General features: G+C 40.4%; 1 protein-coding gene across 6 annotated transcripts in view; it reads right to left on the reverse strand.

The window, feature by feature from the left end:
• Positions 1-26,473, reverse strand: part of LOC124122199 (neurobeachin-like) — a 244,798-nt gene that overhangs the window by 155,385 nt on the left and 62,940 nt on the right. For 4 of the 6 annotated variants that reach the window (XM_048387659.1, XM_048387657.1, XM_048387654.1 and 1 more), the window contains exons 4-20: positions 26,098-26,106; positions 16,109-16,209; positions 14,905-15,000; positions 13,833-13,954; positions 12,676-12,802; positions 12,409-12,528; positions 10,813-10,959; positions 9,929-9,985; positions 6,267-6,407; positions 5,236-5,298; positions 4,727-4,809; positions 3,895-4,003; positions 3,161-3,313; positions 2,039-2,207; positions 1,669-1,811; positions 858-955; positions 487-688 (exon numbers count right to left, since the gene is read on the reverse strand). In XM_048387659.1, the coding sequence (XP_048243616.1) occupies positions 487-688; positions 858-955; positions 1,669-1,811; positions 2,039-2,207; positions 3,161-3,313; positions 3,895-4,003; positions 4,727-4,809; positions 5,236-5,298; positions 6,267-6,407; positions 9,929-9,985; positions 10,813-10,959; positions 12,409-12,528; positions 12,676-12,802; positions 13,833-13,954; positions 14,905-15,000; positions 16,109-16,209; positions 26,098-26,106 (1,940 nt within the window). The remainder of the gene's footprint in view (positions 1-486; positions 689-857; positions 956-1,668; positions 1,812-2,038; positions 2,208-3,160; positions 3,314-3,894; positions 4,004-4,726; positions 4,810-5,235; positions 5,299-6,266; positions 6,408-9,928; positions 9,986-10,812; positions 10,960-12,408; positions 12,529-12,675; positions 12,803-13,832; positions 13,955-14,904; positions 15,001-16,108; positions 16,210-26,097; positions 26,107-26,473) is intronic. The other 2 variants (XM_048387655.1, XM_048387658.1) reach the window with 2 other exon arrangements.

The following is a 26,473-nucleotide window of genomic DNA, read 5'->3' on the forward strand; positions in this document are numbered from 1 at the left end:
CCACTAATGGCAAGCATAGGTTACTGGGGACCAATTCTAAACCCTAACCCTTAACCCCCTGACAGAGCTCTAAATAAAACAACCCAAAAACCCGAGGAACTGGGGACCTATCCTGTAACAGCGGTAAAACTAAATTGAAATTATTTCCCGCATGATGAACACAATGATCATGATCATGCTACGTATGTCATGACCTGTGAAGAAAGTTAGAACTGATCTTCAGCAACCCATGCTTGTCGTAAGAGGCATCTATGCTTGTCGTAAGAGGCGACCATCAGGATCGGTTTGTCAGGCTCGCTGACTTGGTTGATGCATGTCACTCTTTCCCAACTGCGTTAACGATGCTCATGACGTCAATCACTGGATTGTCTAGTCCGGACTTGATTATTTAATGGTGTTTATTGACGTCAAATAGCTGGAATATTGCTCAGTGCAGCATTAAACAACAAAAACAACACAAAGAAACAAACAATGTCAAAGTTGTACCTCAAAGAGCACATTGTAGGTAGCCACAGATATGTTGGTGACATTCAGCATGAGTCGGTCTCCGATGAGGGAGAACAGGTTGTGCGGTGTCATGGCATCCTGTTTCCGCCGGTGGGTGCTCCGCATCAGGAAGTAGCCGAGCAACTTGAGGGTGTGGATGCGGATGTCCTCATTGGCTGAACCCAGCAACTTGAAGACACATCTACAAGACACAATACACTGGGTATGGATTTGAAAAACTCTGAATGTATGTCAGCCTTGGATCCCATTAATCAAGATGCACCATGTTCAAGGGATTGAGATTATTATCAAATCTGTGCTTTCTTGACACCTGTATGTCTCATGCAATGAAGTATGGCAATGCCCCCTACCTGACTCCCTGCTTCTTGTCGAAGCCGGGCACCATGGAGGACGGATGTTCTGCCATCAGCTGCACCATCAACTGCAGGACGTCCATCAGGTTGTCATCCTGCAACCACCAGACAAATTTACAGACACGCCACAACTTTGGGGCCAAAGACCAACATCAGAGCCATTGTGGATAACTATTTTCCAATCTACGGAACTGAGGAAGTAGTGGACTTGTATCTTGCAATATCTGAGCTACCGATTTACTATCCATAATTCAATACAAATCTAGGATTCATGCTGAGCTGGATTCAATGCCACATTTCATGTGGTACCATATTAGTTACATTAGAAACATCTGGATAGTGAAGATTACCGTATTCAATGTATCAAGCCCCACTCCAATAAGCGTCCCGTGACCAACTTTAGACCAATCTTAAAGTAAAACTTATAAGCACCCCCTAAGAAGACCAAAATTTTACATGACAGTCAGTATTTTCTTGTCACATAACATTTTTTTTACAGTGAATACGGTAACATTACTATGAACAATGTTTTAGTGATATGGATTTTAAGCTTGATGTGAGAAGAAAGCCCAAAACGTGATACAGGTCATCACTGTTTTCCATCTAGGTGAAACTGAGATATTATGCTTGCAAACCAAGGATAAAAGCTGGGTCAAATCTGAGTATCCTCGACTATCCAGTGTATTTTATCTTCAGAATCTGGGTTTCAACACACAATGACAAAGGGGGTAATCTGCAAAGTGAATCGTGGCGCCTTTGGCAGCTGTCCCCTGGAGCCACAATGACCCGCTGTGGGCGTGGTCCTCACCTCGTGTAGGGTGGTGAGGTAGTTGAGGATGCTCTGCAGCTCATCCTCCAGGATCCCCTGCCCCTTCAGTATCAACTCCCGCACATACAGCAACATGAACGACCGCAGCTTCACGATCTCATCCTGGGTTGGCCGTTCTCCATCTACATCAGCAGTCACTCAGTCATCAGACAGTCGCACACCAAATAACATCTCATAAATTCTGATGAAAAACCTTTCAGGGCAATTATTGTTTTAGTTCCAAACAAACATCCACATGTGGACTTATTTTTCTAATTTAAGCAGAAATAAAGCATTAATACTTGTGTATTTGTCATGAGCAGTGCTTGCGAGTCAAGGCAACTGTTTATTGTCAGATTGCGAGTCTTACCCAGCCCCTTTGGCGTGATGCCACTCCTGTTTATGGGATTGATGACCCAGTAGTAGTATTTGAGAGTGTGCATCGTCTGTAACACCGCACTCACACGCCGGATGTTGTTGTAGATGTTGGCATCATTGATGAACTCTGTAGCCAGGTAACAGTAAAGCTTGGTCTGGACCTAGGAAAAGGCATCACTTGAAGTGAGTGAGTGAGTTTGGTTCAAGTGCACTTTGAACAGTATTTCAGTTATATCACAGCATGTCACCTTGATGCTGGAGGAAAGCCCAAAGTGATGCAGGTCTTAGAAGTTTAGCAGTTGGGTTAAACCCACGAGAATGGGTATGGTGACTACTTCGGTGACTGACAGGGGACCAAGACGATAATCAGGGAAAGTCAAGGAACAAAACCAGAAACAATAAGATCCTCGCCTGGCTAAAAAATGCAATTCAAGAGCTAATGCGATTATTGTTTTGTGAGGTGAATTATGGAATTTTGCAATGTTGGTGGTCAAAAAGAAAATGAAAAATAAATTCAAATGTTGTCGAAATAAAATCTTAACAAAAATCTTAATAAACTTTCGAAATGTTCTAAATTTACTGCCTAAACGAGGCATATGAATTTCCTGCCTAAACTCCTGCACAACCAGATATGTCATATCAAAGGGCTGCAACACTTATCGGTCTTCATCACTTCAAACTTTCGGGTAAACATTTCACTATTTTGTATTTTGCAATAGTCCTCTTTCCAACTCAAAACAATTTGAGTGATATTTCAAGTTAACTTATTTTTTTATTTATTTTTCTATACCATTAGTCGATGGTATTAAAAAATATCAAAAAAGTATTTCATTCTATTTTCATTTCGCTATTTTTCATGTCGGCAGATCTGTCAACCAACACAAACAAAATTAATCCCTAAAAGAGCATCAGTCCATCTGAGTCCCCAGCTTTAAATAGAGTCAATAGAAAGCACATACCAAACATTTCTAAGGAAGTAGAGTTTTTCACATATCACAGAAAAATCACAAAATTGCATTCGAGAATCGAAGCTTCATGAGTTCAAACTAGTTTCCTGGGTCACTTACCCAAACTTGATAATAGTTTTCAAATCCTCTAGCTGACTACAGCTTACCTCCACGGATGAATGTACCCACAGAGCAGGGTTAAAGAGGATGTAGTCAAACAGGTGCTTGAGGAGGAGTCCCCCTGAAGGGAGCTCCACGAGGTACTTGGTCAGCTTCAGGAAAGCTTCCAACACTGCCGGGGTGATGTGATCCCGCGACGACTGAAACACACAAGGTCACTGAACAGCTTGTTCGTTTCTGCACATCACTGGGAAAGGTTAATGAAGACAAGACTTATCAGAGCAACTAATGACAGATAGGAGTGTTCTTGATGGGATGAGTGAGTGAGTTGGGTTTAACAGCCCTTTGAACAGTACTTGTCATATCATGACGTGTCAGCTTAATTTGGGAGGAAGCACGAGGTGATGCAGACCTCGGACGTTTACCAAATTGGTGAAACGGGTTTGATGGTGACTCAGTAGAATGAGGATGCCAACCCTCTCCCCTGAATCCCATATACCATCTAATTTTTCACGCATTTACTCACCCCTGAATCCTCAATACTACAAAAACAAATCTCAATTGCAATTCGCAATTGGGATCGATGACATGCATCAACCAAGTCAGCGAGCCTGACCACCCAATCCCGTTAGTCGCCTTTTACGGCAAGCATGGGTTGCTGAAGACCTATTCTACCCTGGAATCTTCACGGGTCTTCGGGAAGACATGTACTTTGTCAGTCCCTCCACTTGACACCCGAGACCCCTTGTATCTCTATTACTGACTATTGTGGCTGTGTTACCTTCTCCAGCAGGTAGCTGATGACGAGGAAGCCTCTGTTCTGCATGAACTGTTGCTGGATGTTGAGGGAACTCTCCAGGAGCTCACACAGCAGGCTCATCAGGGAGGCACTGGACAAACGTCACACATTAGCAGTACACTTCACAATGGACGCCTCGTGATAAAATGGAGAAAATAAACTTTTGATATCTATGACCCACAAATGGTAATTTGTGCTTATTTTAACACAGATAACACTTGGGTAGATGATTAAGTTCATATAATAACCACACAGAAGTTGTAGCTTATCCTATTTCAGTAAGTGAGTGAGTGAGTTGGGTTCAACGCTGCTTTGAACAATATTCCTGTTATATCACAGCGTGTCAGCTTAATGTGGGAGGAAAGCCTGTTCCTAAAGACCAGCTCTTGTCCTACACTGAAGTTGATGTTGTTTACCGCCGCACTCAGCAAAAATTCCAAATATATGAGGGCGATCTGTAAATAATCAAGTCTGGACCAGACAATCCAGTGATTGACATCAAGAGCATCGATCTACAAAATTTGGGTGTGATGACATGCAACAACCAAGTCAGCAAGCCTGACCACCTGATCCCGTTAGTCGCCTCTTACAACAAGCACAGTTGCCTTTTACAAGAAGCATGGCTTGCTGAAGAACTATTCTACCCCGGATCTTCATGGGTTTGTTCGAAATCTAGTGTGGTCCTGTGGTCCCTGATGTGTGATGCCATAGTATATGAATCTATAGACACCTTCAATCTCCAATTGTTAGGACTATGAGAAGGCCCGTTTGGCTTGCATGCTTAGATTCCTGACAATGTATCAGGTGGTCCTACCATGTTGTGTTGTCAACCACACTCTCCTCCTTGGGCCCTCGGTCCACGGGGGCATCCAGCTGCCCGAACAGGGGGAACAGGATCTGGAACATACAGTCATGGAGGGTCAGGTTGTGTCTGCAGCAGGGAGGACCCACTTATATTGCGGCAAGCTTCTCTGGCAATACTTCTCTCAGTGACTGCATCACAAACTTTTATTTCAGTTCAAAATTGAAACTAAAATTACACTGTTTGGAAAGAGGATGATTTATAGATGTCAAGTTACATTTCTACATATACTGAACATAATGCGGTGTGAGGGGTGATGGTGTAAAGGGGTGATGGGGCTGGATGAGGGTTTGAAAGAGCGATGGTGGTGAACAATGGTGTGAAAGTGTGAATGTGTCAACAATGGTGTGAAGGTGTGAGTGGGTAACAATGGTGTGAAGGTGTGAGTGGGTAACAATGGTGTGAAGGTGTGAGTGTGTGGACAAGGGTGTGAAGGTGTGAAGATAATGTGATGATCTCACCTGTATTCCTCCCAGGGAGTGGAGTGTGCTGTGTATGGAATGAGTGATCACAGCCTTGACATCCTGAAACACACACAATACATGTGTCCTCAACCTCAATATTATACATCACAGACACACAGTGACTAGCACAGTCATCTACGGTCTTCACTTACAAACAACCATTTCAACAAAGGTGAGGAATTAATCCCCTGCAACCTGTACATACATTCTTTCTAGGCTACACTACGACATGAGCTGGGGCTTAAGCCCCTTTGACCAGTATTGCTGTTATATCACAGCTACACCACTACAGATAATACATACACAAATACCACAATGTTTTCTGGCATCTACAGAGCCTCACCATGTCATGGGACTCAAACCCTGGTCTCAAGTGCCACAATACATAAACCACTGGGCCACCTCATATCACATGACATCCATCTATTACACCGGAGCCTAGCTCACAAGATGGTCAGTGAGGATAGAGAATACATAAACCGCTGGGCCATCTATTACCATCAGAGACTCACCTGTCTCATATGACCTTCATAGCAATCAAACCCAGACCTTGTTGTGACTAGAGAACACACAAACCACTGGGCCACCTTACTTCATAACAATCATCTTTTACCACCAAAGACTCACCTGTCTTATATGACCTTCTAGCAATCAAACCCAGACCTTGTTGTGACTAGAGAGCACACTAACCACTGGGCCACCTTACTTTGTGACATCCATCTATTACCACCGGAGCCTAGCTCAGAAGACCTTGGTGGTCATTGAGGTTAGAGAATACATTAACCAAAGGGCTACTTTTATCACCAGAGACATTCAAGTAAATCAAACCCAGACTTTTGTGTGACTAGAGAACACACTAACCACTGGGCCACCTTACTTCATAACGACCACTTATAGCCATAAGAGATTCAACTTTCTCATGAGACATTCATGGCAATCAAACCCAGACCTTGGTGTGACTAGAGAGCACACTAACCACTGGGCCAGCCTATACAACAGGACAGGTATCTACTCCCTCGGAGACTCACCTGTGTCATCAGAGCATGTGGGGAATGTAGGAAGTAGGAGGGGTTTCCTTTAGGTGAAGACTCGAGACAGAGCTGACTGTCACAGGCGATGGGGTTGTACATAAACACGATTGAGTTGGTCAGCCGCCCATCATACAGAACCTGGCAGACAGACAGCACATGGTCATACATGAAATATCAAATTGTTCATTTCTGCATTAAAGAACATACAGAGACAACAAGTTGAAAAACAATTTCTCTATCCCTGTAATGAACATACATAACAGTGTTTCATACATGATGCTTAAACTGGTATTTCACGAATCTCCAGTGAAGACCACCTTCCCCAGTTTCCCATTGGTTAAGTTACACAGCTAGAGACAGGCATTTAGTTTATTTCACGTAAATAATATTTCAATATGAACTTTTTAAGTTATGAATTACTTTTATCTGATCATTTTGATCCATAAGGAAATCCGTAACAGAACATCTCTAATAATAAATATATGTATTTTGACATAATTCACAGCAGTATATAGAATATTTCAACAGTTCCAGACACGATGCTCCAATCAGACGCGGTGGAAGCATGCACATATACGTGAAAGTGTCGGGAATTGAAGAAAATTGTCACATGGAACACAACATATTAGAGACAGGACTTTACATGTTAGTTTGGGTCACACGGTTTACCTATTTCCACTGCAACAACATGGCTGGCTGTGCAGTCTACGTACAACCACTACAACAACATGGCCCACTGCGCAGTCTACCTACAACCACTACAACAACATGTCCGGCGGCGCAGTCTACCTAGAACCACTACAGCATAATGGCCGGCTGCGCAGTCTACCTACAACCACTACAACAACATGTCCGGCGGCGCGGTTTACCTACAACCACTACAACAACATGTCCGGCTGCGCAGTTTACCTACAACCACTGCAACAGCTGCTGGTTGATACACAGCCATGTTATAACACAACACTTGTTTTCTTAGACTTAATGTATACAACCCCCTCCACCACCAAAACTTTAAATAATATCAGCAGAACAAGCAGCCCTCATCCAGTAGATAAAGCTCCTTAGCATCACACACCTTAAGTGTCACAATTACTGTAACCAAAGTCCCCTTGAGTTAGTGAGTGAGCTGGGTTTTATGTCGCTTTTAGCAATATTCCAGCAATTTCAAACCCAGTGACACTTGAGTACCCAAGAGAGAATCAAACCCAAGCCTTTGGCCTGACAAGTGAACACCTTAACCACTACTCACTACCCCAAAACATAATATAGTTTTAGTTATTATAATATAGTCATTTTTTTAAACAACCTTTCAAATAATATTTATTTATAATTGTCTTATTACGTGTTTAAGGTGATTTGAGGCATTATATATATGTTAAAATAAAATGAAAACTATTCCAGTCAATGGTGCTACAAGTTCATTATCAAGAAAGTAAGTTGGGTTGGGCTTCAGCAGCATTATGGCGACCCGTGAAGATCTGGGGTAGAATAGGTCTTCAGCAACCCCTGCTTGCCGTAAGAGGCGACTAACAGGATCGGGTGTTCAGACTCGCTGACTTGGTTGATACATGTCATCGTATCCCAATTAGGTGGATCGATGCTCATGATGTCAATCATTGGATTGTCTGGTCCAGACTTGATTAGTTACAGACCGCTGCCATACATAAAGCTGTAATATTGCTGAGTGCGACGTTGAACAACAAACAAACAAACATATATAACGGCAGGGTGCTGACAAATCAAGAATCATAATCGGGACGATATGATCAACAATTCTGGGCTGATAATCCAGTTGAGATTTCTCAACATGCATATGACCATGAATGAATATGATAAGTTATGAGCATCATTTGAAGAAAATCAGTGCTTTAAAAAAAGTTGAACACTACAGAATGTTTTAGATGTCAACACAGTAAGATGTGTAGAGCAGGTGCATGAAATCTTCTAAGTAATAAACACGGTGTATGCACAGAACATTCACTACACTACTCCCATACATACATGCAGACAGACATGTGTTACGTTCTGATACAAGACATATATATACTCAAGACAGACGGACAACAGAAAAACTTGGAACTGTGAAACAAAAGTTTTCTTGGACGACAAAAGACTGAGAAACACCTGGGCCCACCTGCACAAAGCAATCTTAGCGCTACGACTATGTTAAAGTATGGGAGTTACGATCATCTTAGCGCTAAGATTGCTTTGTGCATGTGGGCCTGGACTCTGCTGTGGAAAACCCCTGTTTGCACCTAGCAAGAACAAGTGTCTTTGAGACATCTTACCAACCACACCTGGGCCCACTTGCACAAAGCAATCTTAGCGCTAAGACTATTGTAAACCTATGCTCAAGTATGGGAGTTAGGATCATCTTAGCGCTCAGATTGCTTTGTGCATTTGGGCCTGGACTCTGCTGTGGAAAACCCTGTTTTGCACCTAGCAAGAACATGTGGCTTTGAGACATCTTACCACCCACACCTGGGCCCACTTGCACAAAGCGATCTTAGCGCTAAGATGATCCTACCCAAAGATTGGTGAGAAAGCATGTTCTATATTTGGTCCATGAACTACTCCAAACTTGGTTAGAAAGCATGTCCTACATTTGTCCTGAGAACTACCCAGAATTGGTTAAAAAGCGTGTCCTATATATCTAAGAATCAGGTGTCTTCTACAGCAGTACCCAGGATATGGGTAAACGTACACAGGTCTTGGTTCTGAGGATGCTTTGAGCGAGCACTGTTTTTTAAACTGTTTGTGACATTTGACACATGTAACACAGAGTCAACCATAACAACAATTCTTTAAGCCCAAAAGAAAGACCCTTGTTGCACAGAAATTCAAAATTATTTACTGGAGAACTCATGTATATAGAGCTGCAATTATTCTTCCTTTAGATCTGACCTTGAATCAAAGTGGGTCGATTCATAACATTTTGAATGAAACATATGAGTGTTCTATGAACTTCTGTAGCTCCAGGGGTTAAAAGGTGTAAGTTTTAATAACTCAGTTTCAATTCCGTGGTACATGTATTGAATCAAGAAAACACAGCTCTCACTTGCTGTAACAAGCCAAGTGACCTCTCAGTCTTGGACTGTGTTTGGACCTTAAAGGAGGACAAGACTCCACAATTTGGCAGTGCAAGCAAATTTGGTTCAAGTCTTTCAAACAGGACAATGTCTCAGTTTCACACAGGGCCCCAAAACGTCTCAACAAGACTTGGAATGGACCAGGTACAGTGCATTTAGATCGGTCACTGGCCATCAAGAAACTTAAAAATCATTTGACTTTAGTACCTATTCTGTCACATGTCATGCAGAGAATTAAGATCAGAAAACATTTTCTTAACTTAAAAGTAATTGGATTGACTTGACCTAAAACTGAACAAAAAAAGTTAGGGGTCATGAATATTTTTGAGGATATTTTTAGCAGTGAAGATTAAGTGCACAATTTAAAATATCCTGAAAATATTCATTTTTTTTCAGTATTTTGTTTTGTTCAGTATAGTTTGACTAATCTTTGAACAATGAGGAAAGAAGTCATGAGTCACAGTTTCAGAGCCCAATGTTTCAACCCCTGAAGTAACAGAAAGAAACCCTAAGTGTAGCATGCAAACCAAGGAACCCGACAAAAAACATGCAGACTACAACACTTCCTACCCTCTTGGCGGCATCGTTAAGTGAGGCCAGGCTCTCATTGTCAAACCTAAACTGGCTCTGTAGAGATGGAGAACAGGTTCAGGTGAGAATACAGGTGAGAATACAGGTGAGAAACAGGTAGGTTGTATGAAGGTATGTTGGTTACATGACAAGGTTGGGTGAGGTGAGGGTTTAACATCACATACAAGATTATTTCACTCATATAGCGATGTGCACGCACATGTGTGTGGGTTCGCTTGTAGAAGTCCAGACATATGCCGGTTTTAAAGGGGCTAGCCCATTGAGATACCATGCCACAGTTTTAACATGGTGACCCACACAGACACATTTTACTGACTCCGAGCCAGCCAGTCCTTGTTTTAGCACCTTAAAGACAAGCACCAGGCTGGGTACCATCTTTTAACGTTTTTTGGCATGATGCGGCCATGGATGGAATCACCAACCAGACGGGACAAGGTATGAATAGTACATCTATGTTCATCAATAGCAGCACAGCATATAAAACATAGCCTTCGTCTGAAAACAAACACATTCACACAGAAATACAACAGGGTTTTCTAAGCCGTACTGTTTCTTTCAAACAGGTTTTTCAAAAAGTTTTTTAAAATCATGATAATTAAACTGAACTATATAATAATGATACTTTTTGGATTATTTGTGAGACTTGTTTTTTTTACATCAACACATTCAATAAGAAAATTATGGTTTCCGAAAAAAATTCACTGACTTTTCCTTCAAATTCTGAAACCACATTTTTGAAAGTATGAGTGACTTCATTTGGCCTTGCATGTAATGCAAACGCACACACAGACATGCATACACAAATCTGTACTGTCAAGGGCCCGTGACACCTGGTTGTACATGAGGGGTAAACTGTGTTCTACCTTGTATCCTGGACCCAGCTGGTACATGGCCACAATCTGGTGGGGCTGGATGGCCTCGCTAAACAGGTACACAGTGGACATTTGACCACAGAACATGTGGTCTGTGTCTCCATCTGAACTGGATCCCAGGTAACACTTGTCAAAAGGCTGAAAATATATATGTGTCATGGAATAATATTTTATGATTGGGAAATTTAATTATAGATTATTCAGAAAATAATGTCTCCTCAGGCAAGAGACTTTGTTCAACAATGCCTCTGTTCATCTAGCAGTGAATGGGTTTTTCTAACAGTGCTTCAGCCACATCAGAGCTTTAAAAAGCTGAGTGATGCAGGTTAAATAGTAGTTTGGAGATAATAATTTGTTTTGTTTTGTTTGTTTGTTTGTTTGTTTGTTTGTTTGATTAATGCTGCACTCAGCAATATTCCAGCTTTATGACGGTGGTCTGTAAATAATTGAGCCTGGAGCAGACAATCCAGTGATTGACATCATGAGCTCATGAGCATCGATCTATGCAATTGGGATATGATGACATGCATCAACCAAGTCAGCGAGCCTGACCACCCAATCCTGTTCCTCGCCTCTTATGGCAAGCATGGGTTGCTGAAGACCAATTCTACCCGGGATCTTCACGGGGCAATAATGTTTAGGATGCTAGAGCATGGATCATAATACGAACGGATTCTACATCAATATTTTACAGGTTTGTATATATTACGTTTATCCATCAACAGTGACTAATTGTCAGTGCTTCACGGGTTTGTATACACAATGTTGTCTTTTTACTAGTCTTCTGTTGGTTTTATAACACTGTAAGAGGCGACGAACGGGATCGTGTGGTCAAGCTTGCAGACTTGGTTGATGCATGTCATTGTATCCCAATTGCTTGGATCGATGATCATGTCAATCACTGGATTGTCTGGTCCAGATGCAATTATTTACAGACTGACATCATATAGCTGGAATATTGCTGAGTGTGGCGTCAAACAACAAACAAACAAACAAACCTGCTTAAACACAGACATGAGTCACTATTACAACACAAAGAGGACCTTTTATTCACAGGTGAGGGAGTAAGGTAGAATATACAGTAGGTAACTCGGGTACTTGGGGCGGGTGGGTACTGAGCATGACCCGGATCCCCCCAGGACTTCCCAGACCCATGGTTAGTCACGTAGTATATTGTTTAGTTTAATTATCTCGATCTTCATGGTTACACTACAAGCCGCTAATGTTCGCTGACTAAGCACACATTCCTTCTGACTTTAATATGTTGGAATAAAGATAAAACTTCTGTCAACATCAGGGTATGCATGACCAGATCGTTTAATTTTTATGAGTACATCTAAATATATTATTCCAGGACTACGGTCAAACTATTCCCAATCAGACATTTTGTACCCATCTCTTAAGACCTACAGTGGGTATCCAGGTAGGGTCGGGTAAAAGAGGGGTGGGTACCCCGTCAGTAAATTTGGACTCGTCCCAGCCCTTGTGTACAGACCCATGAAGTATTGATGATGTAAATGATGATCCTGTCGGCTAAGGGACACAACTCTGCACAACCCAAGATATAACCTGATCGTTACCACTTACATCACTGGTGCTCACAAGCCATGACATGTCAGCTGACGATACAAGTTGGCCGTCAACGTAGCACTTGATTTCTGACTTGCTCCATCGGTTGTACACGTGGGAGATAGTCACCATGTACCACTGCAATACAAGGGGAATCAGTGAGTGAGTGAGGGAGTGAGTGAGTGAGATGTTTACCACCTTTTAGTAATTAACAATTAATTATGCAGGACAGACACCTACAGTTTAATTACAGAATATTCTGATATTCCGAACTGTTTGACTAACCCTCCGTGGAGCAAAATTGTAGTTGACACAGTTTTGGAATCCTTTGCCCTTGACCTTCATGGAGGTGATGACGAGTGCCTCGCCAACGAAGTGGGCAGAATATCCAACACCCTTACTGGTACGGAAACTGAAACAGAACAAAACAAGTTGAAGTACCTTGTGACAAGCAAAATAATCTCTCAAAGTCAATACAGATGAAATACTTTTGTTTCAAGCAGTATTCCAGCTATATCACAGTGGCCTTGAAATAATGCAGTCAGGCAAACAAACCCTGCACCAAACAAAAACCAACAATGTCCTCTTAATTTCTTCCTGATTACAACAAGCATGAACGAGGTACTGGGGACAATGGTGCCATTTGAAATAAGAATGGTTTGATGTCAACCATGAATGAAGTGCTGGGTACATTGGTGCCATTTGGAGTAAGAATTGTTGGATGTCAAGCACGAATGAAGTACTGGGTAAAATGGCACCATTTGGAGTAAGAATGGTTGGATGTATACCATGAATGAAGTACTGGGTAAAATGGCACCATTTGGAGTAAGAATGGTTGAATGTAAACCATGAATGAAGTACTGGGTACAATGGCGCCATTTTGAGTAAGAATGGTTGGATGTCAAGCACGAATGAACTACTGTAGACAATGTCGCCATTTGGAGTAAGAATGGTTGGATGTATACCATGAATGAAGTACTGGGTAAAATGGCACCATTTGGAGTAAGAATGGTTGAATGTAAACCATGAATGAAGTACTGGGTACAATGGCGCCATTTTGAGTAAGAATGGTTGGATGTCAACCATGAATGAAGTACTGGGGACAATGGTGCCATTTGGAGTAAGAATGGTTGGATGTCAAGCACAAATGAACTACTGGGGACAATGGCGCCATTTGGAGTAAGAATGGTTGGATGTCAAGCATGAATGAAGTACTGGAGACGAGGGCCATCAGAAGTAAGTATGGCTGAATGTTACATTCAGCAATATTCAATTGGCCTCAGTCACAGTAGGGAATGAATCTCAGGACCTTGGATTGAAGAACTAGTTTGTTAACCACGAGGCTACCCCATTAGGCCCACTTAGCTCACAATGACCTCTCAGCTCTTACAGCATTTAGTGGCTCAGCCCTTAGTGGTTCAAGTTGAAGGATGTACACTGACCAAAACAAGAAGGGCTTCTCCCTCTCCACATTGACCCCTGTGACTGGATCTAGCCGGATCCAGCATGAGAAAGTCCAGCCATTCTGGTAGGGCCAGTTCTTGATCGGTGGCAAGGCAATATGCTGAAGAAAACCACACATTTCACAATGAGCACAACAGAGCAAAGAGGAACAAAGCATACGACATATGCTCCTATCCAAGGTCATACCAAGCATATTCCACAGACATGTTTGAAACAAAGAATGAAAAATCAAATCCTTATCTCTCATCTAATGATGAAAAGTCCTTATTGATGGGATCCCTTGAATCAATACATAATGTCTCACATCAAAATGAGTCTTTGATGTCTCAGTCATAATAAAAAGTTAGTGTTGTTTCAGGCCACAGACAGCATTATTCCAGCTATATCACAACGGCCTGTAAATAATCAAGTCAGGCAATAAAACCTTGCCCCAGAGAGACAACCTCTTAATTTCTTTCAGTTAATAACAAGCATGAACCTCAGGCTCACCTAAATTTCTAACACCAGCCATGGTATATTCAGTTATCTGTCCTTGGGCAAACTTGAACTGACTGAATATTTGGGGTTTCCTGATGCTGAACTGTACTGTTAGCTTGTTAGTTAATGTCGCAGTCAGCAATATTCCAGCTACATGACAGCAGCCAGACAATCCACGCAATGGGGACATGATGACATGCATCAACCAAGTCACTGTGCCTGACCAGATCCAGTCAGTCAACTCTTACGCCAAGCATGGGCTGGTTCAGAACTATTTTCTTACCCTGCATCCTACATGTCGTACCTTACTACGTAGGAATTATCATACAGTACGGTACTTTTTCACACACACACACACACACACACAAAATAATTATAACAAAACAATCACCATATGGGGATTACTCTTCTGTTTTGATAGGGTATGACATTAATGAAACACATACCACAGTTTCTAAAAAAAAAAGATTTGATACTTTAACAGCCTTTGTCTGATCTGACAACAGGAAATTCAACGTAGGTCTAGAACCGTTCACACAAATGAAAAGAAATAAAGGAAAGGGAGGTAATTACCGATCCCTTCTTTCCTGGGAAACTAAAGAACTCGTCAGGTCCGTGTCTCTGAGGCATCTGCCTCAGCACATTCAGCAGCTTCACGGAGTGGCGTTGCTGTGGGAAGAACATCAACATCAGTCAACATCAGTCAACATCAGTCAAAGTGACACTCCTAACCAGATACAAATGTATGCAAATAAACTTGGGGCAATGGTGTGATGCTAAGTCATAACAGCACCGGAGTGTGCAACTTAGTGAGTGAATAATATTTTACCCTGCAGTCAGCCACATTTAAGGGGACTGTTAGTCAAGTCTGTTTGTTTGTTTGTTGTTTAACACTGCACTCAGCAATATTCCAGCATTATGACAGCGGTCTGTAAATAATCGAGTCTGGACCAGAAAATCCATAGATTGACATCATGAGCATCAATCTAGGCAATTGAGATACGATGACATGCATCTACCAAGTCAGCGAGCCTGACCACCCGATCCCGTTAGTCACCTCTTACAACAAGCATAGTCGCCTCTTACCGCAAGCATGGGATTGCTTAGTCAAATCTGGGTCACACCGACTAGTGGTTGACAGTATGAGCAACAATCCATGATGTAGGGTTATGATGACACACAAGCCCAAGCTCAGACATTGTAACCACCCAATCCTCGTTTGTGATTAACTCTATTGTCTTTCCAAGAATCGGGACCAAAACTAGCTAGTGTCAGTCAAATAATATGAATGAGTTGGACTTAACATCGCTTCCAAAAGTTTTAGTGAGTGAGTGAGTATGGTTTTACGCCGCTCTAGCAATATTTAAGCAATATCACGGCGGGGGACACCAGAAATGGGCTTCACACATTGTACCCATGTCGGGAATCGAACCCAGGGCTTCGGCATGACGAGCGAACGCTTTAACCACTAGGCTACCCGTCGCCCCTCCAAAAGTTTTAAGTTACAAGATGATGTATCAGCTTTAGTGGGGAAGGAAGCTGAACATGATGCAGGTCGTAGACACTACCATATGGGTGACAATACCATGCATAACAATGGTGCTGACAAACCAAGGGCACAAGCAGGAGGAATCTGGGATTCAAACCCATGACCAAGTGAACAGCAATAGCTGTATATAGGATACCTGTGGAAACAAATTCAACAGAATTATTTCTACTGTTCTATTTAATCACAATATCACTGGATTTCCTCTGAAGAAAGACGTTTCATACTCACCCACTTCCCATCTTTGGTTTTCAGAAGAGTAAAGAGTGATTTAAGTTCTTTGACGGTGATACTGTAACTTGCTAGTGAGCCGAGCATGTCAGTCAGCAAGTCTGTAACACCAAACATGTCGTAGATTAATTCCCAATGAAGGAAGAGATTATGGTGAAGTTCACTTCGACAGTTGTCTCCCCTTGACATTACATCTCTGTCTTGAGAAATGCCATTCAAAAGTGAAAACAGACGATAATAAATAATAAACATACAGAAGATAATAAATATTTGAATAGTTAGAGGATAATATTTTGTGAAAAGGTTACTTTAACAAAAAACAGCAAGCTTTGAATTAACAACATAAATAATAGCTCTCTAATTAAGTCAGGATTCCTTTTGGCCACCAACAGTGTCACCCATTTTGATCATATTCTTGACAAGAACGTGAAATGTGAAGTAAAGGATTAATGAATATATCTGGAAAGGAATGTACATGTTGCGGTGGTAATATCTGGGAATACTTACAACACAGACTATAATTGGAATATCATTACATCAAGAATATGATCAACAATATATATTTAAAGCCTGATGTTCCTCCCATGAAAGAGCACCCACCACCAACACACCAAAACAGAAATACCTTAGCGCTGTCACCTATATTTTTTCACATAAAGTGGGCAAATCAGGAGATAAACCAACTGTGTTTTGAAACTTGGGGTTGTCTAACTGTAGTTAGATACCTCTTATTTTCATTTTGAGCTGACATATTCAGAATGACTACCTCCATCCTGAACTGCTACTTGTTGGTACACAATTCTAAAGGGTTATTGGCAGCCATTGTTATATGCTTCGATGCTTCAGCTATCAGTAGATTGGTGTTTTTATATGTAAGGTTTTTGTTTAAAAAGGCATGTTAATTTTTAGGTATCATATGGAATTAGATAACTCGAATTTATCTCATTTTGACATTTTCAGTGTCATGGTAGCATACTTATGAGACTCAGTGTTGAATACACACGCTACTAGACTGCACTACGTCTGAAGAAGATGTAGTAGTGATATACTCTCACAGCTTTACCTTGTATTCAAAAGTAAGCAGCCCTGCTGGCAAACATGAGTTCTTTAACTCATCCACACAATTGGGATACAATGACATGCATCAACCAAGTCAGCAAGCCTGACCACCTGATCCCATTTGTTGCCTCTTATGACAAGCAAATTCACCTGTTACGGCAAGCATGGGTTGCTGAAGACCTATTTTACCCCAGATCTTCACGGGTCCGAAGCAAGATGTCTTCCCCTGAATATGTCTACATACAAATCCCTGTACTCTATTTGCCTTTATTTGCTGGGGAATTAAACCAATGAAGTCTCCGGTGCCTTTCATTTGCAGCTTCAGACCCCAGGTTAATTTGACCAAGTTCCACACAGTGATACATCACTTCCTATGTCTTCTATAAGAAAAGCACAGCAAATGTGTCACACACTGAGACGGAGCATGCAATATGGCTGTACTTCTTTTTCTGTATGTAAGTCTTCTGACATGACAGTAATCGTTAAGAGACTGTGACAGGAATATCATTTACTATTCTTTCTGTAGTTACCTGATTACTCACAGTTATCAGAAATAACTGACAGATCTAATTTCCATTTGTTTGAATTATATTTCACAAACATCACTGATATCTTGATTCAATCAATATTTCCTTGACATACAACATTTTCCAATGGAAACGGACACCAAAACTATAACATCACAGAATCCCACACTCCAACCTCCAAACACTTGCCACTGTAAATAGATAATCATCATATTCAATATGGAAGGAATCAAATTCAGTTACCTAATTTGATTACCCAAAATAATTGTCTTTATGGAACCATCTTGAAATTCAAAAAACGTAAACGATATGTCTGATATTTACATTATTCGACCTCAATCCAAATAGAACACTTTGAAGCAAGAAAACAAAGAAACCAACGCCCATGAGAGTTCTTGCTTAATTTTAGTACTGAAAACTGAGATAGATTAATGTGTCACAATGCTGGCTTTTTTGGTTTCGGAAATTCTCTAAAGTTGGCCTTCCCTGGCAGCCAGGTCTTGGGAGAGGGAAGCGTCCGACAGGTGATGAATGCAGTTTAATAAAGCATGGCAAATTGAGGAAATGGTCGATACATCTTCATTGCAAGATGGGAAGGCGCAATCTGTGTGCTGTAGTCTTGCTAATCACATTCATTCACGCTGTGATAATCTCTGTTACGACAATTTTATGACCACTGGCTCGACACATACATTGGTTGCCCATTAAACTTTCATTTGTTCTCAAGCATTTTTTTCTCCATGAAATGGGAAGATTTTAAAGATGCTTGATCATGAGTTTGATTGCTTGATGTTAAATTTGTAGACGTTTTACTTCACTTCTCTGACAGCGACTTTATTCTTGCAGCAGATTTTGCATGATGTATAGCCCAAGGTGATTCAGACAGTCAAACGTGAAATGATTTGCGAAAAAATAGAAATTTGTGAACATGTTTTTCTGAATATGATGAAAGACGATTGTTTAATAATCATATTTTAATTATTTTTTTAACTCATTGTCTTGTATGATTCATTGTCAGACAATTACTTTTTTAATTGCTGTTTTAAATGAATATTAAAATATCCTGTGCCAAATCCTCATCAACAATATGCTGATGACAGAAATGCTGTAATTAGTATTCACTGAATGTCAACTCTTAAAATAATAGAATTAATGTATTCAAATCATCTTTGAAACTTTTGTTTTTGTAAAAGACTGTTCAATATCTTGATCGACCAAGGAAAAAAGAAACAAAAACGTGAGTCCATTGATAAAGGAGTTTTGACACAAGCTTATTGGCCGTTAACGCTCAATGAATCCAAAACAAGTCCCTAAAGGAGGATCGATGCCTTCAGCAAACATCCAATGAGAAATTGATTGAATTTGCCCTACTGAAACTTGAGTGTTGACATTCCAGCATGCTCCAGCATGTGGTGAAAGTTTCTATATTAACAATTTACAACAAGGCCTCATCTAATGTCGGACAAGCCTTTGATTTTTGGAGAAGCACTGCAAGACCTACGATGCTCACAGCAATAACTTACACAGGTTTTGCTTTGAATCGAACAAGCAAATATGTCCTTAATCTCAGTTGTCAAGCCTCTTGTAGCATAAAACATGCATAATTGTGTACGACATAAATTTTGTCCAAAATATGTCTACTGAAAAATATTTATGTAATACTTGAACAAACATTTAAATCTAAAATTGATAGAATTATCATAAAATGGATGACAGCAAATTAACAGGTTTTTGCCAGCAACCAGTTATTGTTAAGTTGCATGTCTTGTTCGTCAAGACCTTCTGTTTTAAGAAATCAGATTTAACAACATGTTTTGTGATATGGTGTCAGGCCAGGTTATTTCAAAAAGCTTGAAATCAAATCGTCCTTTAATCCAATCATATAAAAGAATAAAAAAACATTTCCCCATACTATCTTGTCTAATGATAGCTCATGTACTCAATAATCTGTGATGAGCCACTTTCAAAGTAATCACCTTCAACCAGGAAAGAATTATTGAGATCTCAGCACCATGTTCGTATCGGCAAACCGAACAATATCGTTGTAACCATTACTGCGAGAGCCAGGTCTTCCGTTTGGAAATCTTTAAGGGCAATTTGACGATTTCTTGTTGAGAAATCAATTAATAATAATTCAATAGCCTTATTCAATTGTATAAATGGCCATGGAGCAGAACTGCTCATTTAATTATTCCTCGAGAATGGCTAAAATTTGTTCCAATTTAATAACATTCTTGAATGGTCCAATGTCATTGTGAAAAGATCCAAATCATCGATATTTTTTGCAGGGGGATGAATATGAATTATCTGCATGAACAAAATATGGGTGTCAATCAATCAGCTGGGATCAATAATACTTTGGATCTGTTTCAGAGACATAGTAATCGCCCAGGACATCCAGACTTGTGGTGGAATCCCTGTGTGACATTTTCACATACAAACAAGTGAGTGAGTGTTGTTTTACACTGCAGCCAGCAGACCAGTGGTTGATAGCATGAACATGTCATCAGGTCAAGATGACACACAATCAGCCAGGTCATACATTGATGCTCAAAAGACAGCTCTAATGTTTGTTTGTTGTTTAACATAGCACTCAGCAATATTCCAGCTATATGACAACAGTCTGTAGATAATCAAATATTGGCCAGACTATCCAGTAATTGACATGAGCATTAATCTACGCAATTGGGATACAATGACATGCATCAACCAAGTCAGCAAGCCTGACCACCCATCCGTTTGTCACTTCTTACGACAGGTATAGTTTGCTGAGGACCAATTCTAGCCTGGTTCTTGCCAGTGCCAGCACTTATGAAAAGCGTAGGATACTGGAAATGAGTATCACATCCAAACATATCAGTGTACTTAAGACATGACAAGATACATAATTTATACTATTTTTGTCTGAGCTTCTCCATGTTCCATATTGCCCCAACTAACAAAAGGTTGTATTTTAATCGCAGTCTGATTTAGAATTTTGTTTTCTGATAAATGGTAAAGTAATGCTTGCCAGAGTTATCAGAGTAGTTATTGTGCTCAGATCTTCACGAAAAGAGGGACCGTATCAGAGTAAATGATCTGAGATAGTGAGTGAGTGAGTATGGTTTTACGCCGCTGTTAGCAATATTCCAGCAATATCACGGCGGGGGACACCAGAAATGGGCTTCACACATTGTACCCATGTCGGGAATCGAACCAGGGTCTTCGGCATGACGAGCGAACGCTTTAACCACTAGGCTACCCGACTGCCCCTCTGAGATAGGGTATTGGGCTGACAAGGTGAACTGGTAACAAGGCTATCCCACTGCCACCATCAGACAAAACATTGAACAACCTCTACTGCAGTCTTCACATGACAAGAAATAGATCATCACTTACTGAAATAGTCATCTGAGGTGACTAAAGATCACTCAAGATCATCCAATAAACTCTGTCAAGCATACTCCTCCAACGTTGGTCAAAGTCACATTTTGTATTCTTTAACTATTTTAGGACATTGAATATATGAATATATATCAAGCCATTTATCAGAATCTAAAATTCATCATAAAAACATGGCTGAAGATTCCAACTTCAAAATGTTTGGACGAGAGATGCTGAGGATAACGACAGTGCCCAGAAGCAAGCGGTTAGAATTTGTTTTTTTCCCAGGATCAGAAGAAAATCTGTGGAATACATTCCCACTGGGCGTCAGCTGCACAGAGAAACTAACACGCTGAAAAAAGGTGGCTTGGAATTAATTAAAATCTTACATAGACAGCTTTCTATAACAAAACCTCAAGGGCAGAGACATCAGAACACAATAAGTGCACACCTTCAGAAACAATGCACAACATGTGTGCTGTTTGTTTGTTGTTTAACGCTGCACTCAGCAATATTCTAGCTATATGACAGCAGTCTGTAAATAATCAAGTCTCGACCAGACAATCCAGTGATTGACATCATGAACCAGACAATCCAGTGATCAATCAACGCAATTGGGATACAATGACATGCATCAACCAAGTCAGCAAGCCTGACCATCTGATCCCGTTAGTCGCCTCTTATGACAAGCATTGTTTGCCTTTTGCAGCAAGCCTGGGTTGCTGAAGACCTATTCTACCCCAGATCTTCACAGGTCTTTCATGTGTGAATGTTTAAGACTTTCTCAATACAAATCAAATTTTCTTTTAAAAAACATATACCGGTAGTTATTTTTACATGTGATTATGTTTAAATTTTAATGTCACAGGGAATTGACAGATATATTAATTCTAATATTGTACACAAGTCTATTGTAATGTTAAACTCAATAATAACCATAAAACCTCATCTTGTTCAAGAAAATTGAATCATAGAATCTGTGTGAAACATTTCATAATATTATGCATGCTGATATAAATGCTAACATCAGAATAATGTAGGATATAAAAACTATTGTATTGTAATCCACATGTTGGTCAAAAACACATTTCATATTACATTGACATGCTTGTACCATGTACAGCACCACATCACAAGACAAGCAACAATTAATGTTAATCTTATATATCATGCATTACCTTGAAGTACATTATGTTAAAACTGACTAATCATGAACTGTTAAAACGAAATAATGAACTGTTAAAAGAGAATAATCATGCACTCATCACAGAAATGTCGATCAACATGAACATGGATCATTTCATCATCATAATGCAACATATAAAATCCACTTCACAACACTTTCATTCAAATGACTGTTGTATTAAAAATTTGCTTCAAACTAGAGCAATAATCTAAACAATAAAGCTGTTGCATTCAGCATAAATTAAGCAGGTTGCCAAACATGGCGCCAATGGTACTGAGGGATTATCACACAACGAACATCCCAAGCAGCTGAGGCATTGGTGGGATCGACATACAAAATAACCTTGCTAATAGTTTTATTTGTTCATTTCAACACGGGTTCCAACTTGTAAGTATTTCAACTCTTGTGCTATAGTTCTATGAGGTTTGTTCAATGAGTGGAATACAAGTATTATGTTAATGGATAATGATTATTAGTCCTACAGCATGTAGCCTGTTGTCATTACAAGGAAGCAACTCCATTTTCTCTGCATCTGCCCAATAATTTAAAAAAATGGCAGATTATAAAATTAACGTCTGTTTGTTTTGTTGTTGTTTAATGCCGCACTAGGCAATATTTCAGCCATACGATGGCTGTCTGTAAATAATCAAGTCTGGACCAGACACTCCAGTGTTGACATCATGAGCATTGATCCAGGCAATTGGGATACATTGGCATGCAACAACCAAGTCAGCTAGCCTGACCACCCGATCCCAATTAGTTGCTTCTTACGACAAGCATAGTCGCCTCTTACAGCAAGCATGGGTTGCTGAAGACCTATTCCAACCCAGATCTTCACAGGTTTAATAAATAATGAAATTGTCACTGACTTGAAGGTGCTTTGATACAGGATAGATCCAGGTCAGATAGGTCACACAAGTAGTCAGTGATATAGCTCTCAAGTAGTTACAAAACAAAAGTAGGTCACTATTTTGCATGGAATTACTCAGATGCGATCCTTATGTGACTTTACCTAACCAAATTGTTTGAAATTATAGTTTCATTATTTACAAAAACCATAGGCTACATGCGGATAATTATCCGATACAAAATATTCAAGTGTAGAGTATGTTACTACATATATATTGGTTCTTGAACATAGCTTGTTTGACAAGCTTTGATTAGAACAAGGAAAAAGCATGCATACCATATTCCAGCTAAAACAACACTTCAGCACTTCCGTGATAAGACCTTACCATGATGGTTCTTGTGTAACGGCGGAGAGGAACATATATATGTGAGTCGTCTCTGTTACTGGCAATATTCTATGGGACTGAGTATGGTTTGGCCTGTTCTGTTTCACAAAGTGACGTAGCACTGCACCTATCATAACTCCTATACTTTAACATAGACTTACGACAGTCGTAGAGCTGCAGCCATCGTAACTCCTATACTTTAATATAGACTTACAACAGTCGTAGAGCTACAACCATTGTAACTCCTATACTTTAATATAGACTTACAACAGTCGTAGAGCTACAACCATCGTAACTCCTATACTTTAATATAGACTTACGACAGTCGTAGAGCTACAACCATCGTAACTCCTATACTTTAATATAGACTTACGACAGTCATAGAGCTACGACAATCGTAACTCCTATACTTTAATAGACTTACGACAGTCGTAGAGCTACGGCCATCGTAACTCCTTCTCTTTAACATAGACTTATGACAGTCATAGACTTACGATTCGCTTTGTGAAAACGGCCCTGATTCCTAGATTATGATGTCTAATGTCCAGTGCACTATGAAAGACTGGTAGCAGATCAGTGGGGCACACTTGGGATGAGGAATAGTGATTAAAGCATGGGAGAGAGTGAGTCGGGTTTAATGCTGCTTTGAACAATATTTCAGTCATATCAGAGCATATAAGATGTAGGAGGAAAGCCTGCAGTGATGCAGATTGTAGACATTTTTTTTTAAACCCAAGAGCACAGGAATGGTGCTGACAGATGAAGAATAATGGGTGTAACTCAGCTAAGCGAATACGCTCCCTTATTTATTCTGTGGTCATCGATGTAATAAAGAAAGAATCAATAAATATCTCTGTTAAGGCTCTGACGGGGGAAAAATCTGGACCAGGACTAAAAATCTGAGCTCAATGCTATTGTGCCTCACAAACAACATTTTGATTTTTTCTTGCCATCATCTAAGTCAAAATGAGTTCAAACACTACTGTTTTCCATTCCAGGCAAGTTAGAGAAGTAAAAATGTGAGTTTTCACCCCTGGTCAAGTACTGAAGTCAGTTCCCAGTCTGTGATCGAGTCATCGAGTTTGTGTCAGAGCCCAATTTGCTGTGAGGAAGTTGAAATACTATTACCTATCATCTTAGTTTAGGATGACCATTTCACACTCATGATCCAATCTCAAACATAGCAGTCCTGTCAAGGGACCATGCTGGCGTCAGTCTCCAGGAAGCAAAAGCAAGAGACCACAGTTTCCAGTGTGGTGATGTACAGGTCACAACTAATAAATCTACCTAGCTATGAAGCAATGCTGCATTCATGTGCAAGAAATGTGTGGACAACCCTAATTTTCAGAAAATGGCCTAAGGCAGTCTCCATCATACTGTCAGGGCCCACTTGCATAAATCAATTCTAGCGATCAGATTGTCATTAGGAGTTCTTATTTGATAACATGGATTAATGTGGACAGTGTGCAGCTTGATACTTTCCACACCATGGGGACACCATGCACTGTTTTTACCCACTGTGTCAAAATGTCAAGGACTACACCTGGCTTGACACATCTGGCTTGTCAGCATTAGACTGTACAAACTGTGTCAATACGTCCAGAATCACATCTGGCTTGACACACCTTGCTTGACACATCTGGCTTGTCAGCATTAGACTGTACAAACTGGGTCAAAATGTCCAGAATCACATCTGGCTTGACACACCTTGCTTGACACATCTGGCTTGTCAGCATTAGACTGCACAAACTGGGTCAAAATGTCCAGAATCACATCTGGCTTGACACACCTGGCTTGACACATGTGGCTTGTCAGCATTAGACTGTACAAACTGTGTCAATATGTCCAGAATCACATCTGGCTTGACACACATGGCTTGACATACCTGGCTTGTCAGCATTATAGACTATACAAACTGTGTCATTATGTCCAGAATCACATCTGGCTTGACACATTTGGCTTGTCAGCATTAGACTGTACAAACTGTGTCAATATGTCCAGAATTACATCTGGCTTGACACACCTGGCTTGACACATCTGGCGTGTCAGCATTAGACTGTACAAACTGTGTCAAAATGTCCAGAATCACATCTGGCTTGACACACCTGGCTTGACACATACGGCGTGTCAGCATTAGACTGTACAAACTGTGTCAAAATGTCCAGAATCACATCTGGCTTGACACACCTGGCTTGTCAGCATTAGAGTGAGTGAGTATGGTTTTACGCCGCTTTTAGCAATATTCCAGCAATATCACGGCGGGGGACACCAGAAAATGGGCTTCACACATTGTACCCATGTCGGGAATCGAACCCGGGTCTTCGGCGTGACGAGCGTCAGCATTAGAATGAACAAATGACATACCTTAAATGGTCTTAGCGTTTAACACATTCGTACAAGTAGGCTTTTAATTTCTACAAAACAGTCTTGAGCATGACTATTATGACTGTTGTAAGTCATGATGCTAATGCTAAGATTGTTTTGTGCACGTGGGCCTAGATGTAAGCAACTGAGCAGTGAAGTGCTGAAGAGATGTTATGAAGCAGAATGTGGTATATTAGGTTACAATGGACAGGGACAGACGGAGAAATGGACCTGGAATCGTCGGCATACACTTACCACTGATGCCTGGGGTACGCATAGAGAGATGAAAATAGAAACATCAAAATGAAGATGGTTTTATCCGGGTACACTCATCGCATCGGAAAGGAATTTAATTGGTTACACAAAAGCTCCTAACTCAAATCTAATCAGTGTGGTAGAGTGATATGATTAGAATTTATTTGCCAAAAAAAGAGAAATAATTCTACGATATAAAAAAGAAAATGATGTCACATGATGAAATAATCGATTTTTAAGGAATATAATCGTTCATATTTGTCTTTGAAACTTTCAGGAGATTCACCATTGTCATAGTGTGCTTATCATGAATTAGAAATTTATTTCACATTGATTTCAATTCTGTGTAATATACAAGCAGAAGAACTGAAGGGGA

Source organism: Haliotis rufescens, unplaced genomic scaffold, assembly GCF_023055435.1.
Source record: "Haliotis rufescens isolate VD_foot unplaced genomic scaffold, xgHalRufe1.0.p SCAF_7, whole genome shotgun sequence".
Lineage (NCBI taxonomy): Eukaryota > Metazoa > Mollusca > Gastropoda > Lepetellida > Haliotidae > Haliotis > Haliotis rufescens.